General features: G+C 39.1%; 1 protein-coding gene across 1 annotated transcript; it reads right to left on the bottom strand.

The window, feature by feature from the left end:
* Nucleotides 1-265: 265 nt before the first annotated feature.
* Nucleotides 266-1,060, bottom strand: LOC102660269 (uncharacterized). The gene has a single exon (XM_006579116.1). The coding sequence runs from the start codon at nt 1,058-1,060 to the stop codon at nt 266-268; it is 795 nt and encodes a 264-aa protein (XP_006579179.1).
* Between the last annotated feature and the right edge of the window lie 3,095 nt (nt 1,061-4,155).

Raw genomic sequence — 4,155 nt, forward strand, 5'->3', positions numbered from 1 at the left:
CAAGAGCTCGCTTAGCGCGTGAAGAAAATGGCGCTTAGTGCGAGTGGTGCGCTTAGCTAGTGGACAACAAAAAAATTTTAAGTTATTTTTCTGTCCACAACTTCACAAAAGCTTTTTAACCCCTTTTTCAATACTAAACATGTTGAATTCATACAATCACAATCACTCAACTTAACTAAATGCAAGAAAAACAAATTTAAAAAAGGTTGAGTTGCATCCCAGTAAGCGCTCGTTTAATGTCATTAGCTTGACGCATAGTTCTTTGTTATCCTGGATCAATCTTGGTTCTCTCCTTCAGAACCTTCTCATCAAACTCCTTCACCTGTAAACAAACATTTTGGTCCAGCAATTTTCTTTCTTCATTAAATAGATCAAACCTAATCTGTTGGTCTTCAATACCCATTTCTAACTTTTTCTTCCCCATGTCCACTACACAGCTTGCAGTAGACATAAATGGACGTCCCAAAATTAAGGGAATATATGCATCTTCCTCAATGTCCATTACAACGAAGTCAACAGGAAAGATAAGATGCTTGACCCAAACCAGAACATCCTCAATCACTCCATAAGGTCTGGTGATGGAGCAATCTGCTAACTGTAAAGTCATCATAGTAGGCATTATCTCCAGCTCTCCAAGTCTCCGGCACATGGAAAGCGACATCAAATTAATACTGGCTCCCAAATCAATAAGAGCTTTGCCAACAGAAACTTCACCTATAGAACAAGGTATAGTGACGCTGCCTGGAACTTTATGTTTTGGTGGAAGGATACGTTGAATTACGACGCTGTAGTTTCCCTCCATAACTATGGTGTCACTATGGATGTACTTGTTATTCCTAGTTAGCATGTCTTTCAGAAATTTAGCATAAAGCGGCATCTGCTGTAAAGCTTCTCCAAAGGGCATGGTAATTTCTAACTTCTTGAAAATATCCAGAAATCTAGCTAGAAGTCTTTCTTTGTCTTTCCTAGAACGTACCAAAGGATATGGTACTTCTCTCCCTTCTGCTGAAGATGCTTCTTTCTTTTTCTCTCTAGCATACTCACTCTTGCTTTTTCTCATCTCTTCTTTTCTCTCTTTTTCTTTTTCCTTTTTCTCATTTTTTCATTTTCTTTTTCTTTCTCTTTTTCTTTTTCTTTTTCCTTCTTCTCCTTCTCACTTATTTCTTTTTCACTCACAATTATTGGTATCTCCTTCTATTGATCATCTTCTACTTCCACTTCTTCCTCAGTCTCACTCAAAGGTTCCACCACTGGGTCAATTGTTGTCTCAGTCACCAGTTGTTGTTTTTCTTCACCTATCCTCTTCTCTCCTTCATTCATGCTCACCATTTTGCTTCTAGTCATAACAGCCTTGCACTCCTCCTTAGGATTCTTCTCTGTGTTGGCTCCAAAGTTGCTTGATGGTCAATCTACCAGTTGCTTTGCCAATTGTCCCACTGTTAGTTGGTTAATATGACTAAATTTTTGTGTAAGAAACTGTATAAATTGTACACAACTCCTCCCATTTATGGTTCTTTTGGTAATATTGTAATTACTTCTTGTTAATATAGGTAATCAGTACTCAGTATCCCAATTTTGTGCATTTAATGATCCTTCCATCTCAATTTCAGGTGAAATAGGCAAGATTAGTGAAGTGTAGAAATTGTCAACTTGCTAAGCCAATTCATCCGCTGAGCGAGCAATCCGCTAAGCGCAACCACTATTGGCTGAGCGTAGAGAAGAATCTGGACAAAGGATGAGCTGTACAGATGCGCTGAGCGAGTGTCAATTTTCTAAGCACACCGCTTGCAATCTTTCGCGCTGAGCGAGTAGACTAAGGCTAAGCCAAAAGCCACTTATGTGTGCTAAATGAGCCATCTCACACTAAGCGCATGCTAAGCGTGCGACCACCAGCAAGATTGCCTATTTAAAGCTAAAATCTCAAATTTGGAAGGGAGGTGAGCTTTTCAGAGAGTTAGCTTTTGGTTTTGGCTGTGGAGAGACTAAGAGATAGCTGAGCTTGACGAGGAAGCCATCTTGCGGAGCTTTGGATGAGATCTTGAGTGATTGTTAGATTTCTAGTGGTGGAGGAGACATCCCCACTAATTGTACTTCTTCAGTCTTTCATTATCTCTTTTCATTGTTGTAAAAGAAGCTTCCCTACTATGGAGAGCTAAATCCTCAGTTGGTTCTTCCTATGGGGTACTTGATGTAAATACTTTCATATTTATCTAATGATGTTTCATGTGTTCACTGTGCTATCAGTACTCAATTCTAGTGTGCCTTTTCCTTGATCACATAATTGCATGCTTAGTTAAGGTCAGTCAACATTGGGAAATGGTTTGATCCTTAGAACCTGATAGGACGGGGCTAGCTTATCATATTTTCACAAGACATCGGGGTACGATAACTTAGTTTTTGGTATGTTATGTCTTAATGCGGTTCTGGTTAAGTTTAGTCCAACAAGAGACATCTGAGGACGACACTTGATTAGGATTAGGCTAAACATGCGCGAGACATTGGGGTTTAGTAGTCCAGGAGACAGCATAGAACACAGGAACATTGTTAGGTAGAGAACATCCTTAATAACATCAGTCCCCCCTATAGGAAGACCAACAAGTTGTCTATTTGTCTTTACACACCGCTACTCACCTCTACTTGCTTTTGAATAGTTTAGTTTACATACTTGTCCATACCACACACCAAACTCTTATCACAAGACACCTATTTACTGAACCACAACTTTACTAAGTAAAACAAGTTCCCCGAGAGTTTGATACTCGGTATTCACTTACCGTTTTATACTACTTGAGCGATCCAGTGCACTTGCCGGTTGTCGAACACCCACCTAGACTTCTAGATTCTTGATGGCTGACTCTGTGCTATTTTGATTGGAAATGGATACTTGCATGAACTGAGCAAGAGTCTCTTCCAGCTTTATTGTTCTGTCATAAAGACTAGGCCCTTGTTGTTGTGACCTGCTAGATGGTCCACCCTGGTCTTTATTGAACTGATTGCCAGGGTGAGTTCTCCACTGTCCCTGTTGCTAATTATATTTTTGGCCATGTTGAAATCCAGAATAGAAACCTGCATTAAAGTTTGGTCTTGGCTGGTTCCCTATATAGTTCACTTTATGTGTTGCATCTTTTGTGGGAACGCAGCAGCCAGAATCATGTGCTCCACCACATATAACACAACCTACAACCTGCAAAATAGAAGAGGGTGAAGGTTGTCCAAAATGTAATTGGGTTGGCAACTTACTCAATGTTTCTTCAAGGGTTTTCAATTTTATTTTTCCCTCTACAAAAGCATCTAAAAGATACTTGGATTGTGGCTTTAACTCATCAATTAAAATATTGAGCTGGATTGGTTCGGAAAATCCATGAGTAGGCATCTTTCTTAGTAACCCACGAAATCTTTCCAAAGCCTCACTTAAGGACTCGTCGAGAAATTGATGAAAGGATGAGATGGCAGCTTTTCCTTCAACAGTCTTAGACTCTCGGAAGTATTTCTTCAAGAATTTTTCAACCACTTCATCCCAAGTCTTAAGACTATTACCTTTAAATGAATGGAACCATCTTTTCGCCTCTCCAGACAAAGAAAACGAAAACAAGCTCAATCTAACAACATCCTCAGGCACACCAGCTATTCAAACAGTATCGTATATCTCAATATAGGTAGCTAGATGTGCATACAGGTCTTCATTGGGCAGACCATGAAACAAATTGTTCTGAATCAACTGAATTAATGAATGTGGATAGGTTATATTCTGAGCTTGTACCTCTAGCCGCGCAATGCTTGTGAAGAATTACGGCACAGAAGTACTTGAGTAATCTTCCAGGGTCACTCATCTTGGCTCATCAGCCATGATATTAGCTTCAATTAATAATGTGTGAGATTTCCCTTTTTTGGAAAACTAGAAGATGCCTTAGAAGATAGAGGTTCTTCCTGAATTGCTATTGCCTCAATGTCCTGCAAAAACTTTATATTTCTTTCGGCGTTCCTTTTCTTGCAAGTTGCGTTAATTTCCAAGTCTATGGGAATCAAAACACATGCGAAAGACCTTCTTTGCATGCAAAACAAGCAAAACAACAATTAACCAATTCCAAAGAACAATGAATTATATAGTAACTAAATCTTCACAAAATAAACAATGCACAAAAAAAATAATAAATA

The sequence above is a fragment of the Glycine max genome, chromosome 4 (assembly GCF_000004515.6).
Source record: "Glycine max cultivar Williams 82 chromosome 4, Glycine_max_v4.0, whole genome shotgun sequence".
Classification (NCBI taxonomy): domain Eukaryota; kingdom Viridiplantae; phylum Streptophyta; class Magnoliopsida; order Fabales; family Fabaceae; genus Glycine; species Glycine max.

What these genes read in the sequence shown, in the direction of transcription:
- LOC102660269 (XM_006579116.1), bottom strand. Translation starts at nt 1,060, where the DNA reads ATGAGAAAAAGCAAGAGTGAGTATGCTAGAGAGAAAAAGAAAGAAGCA.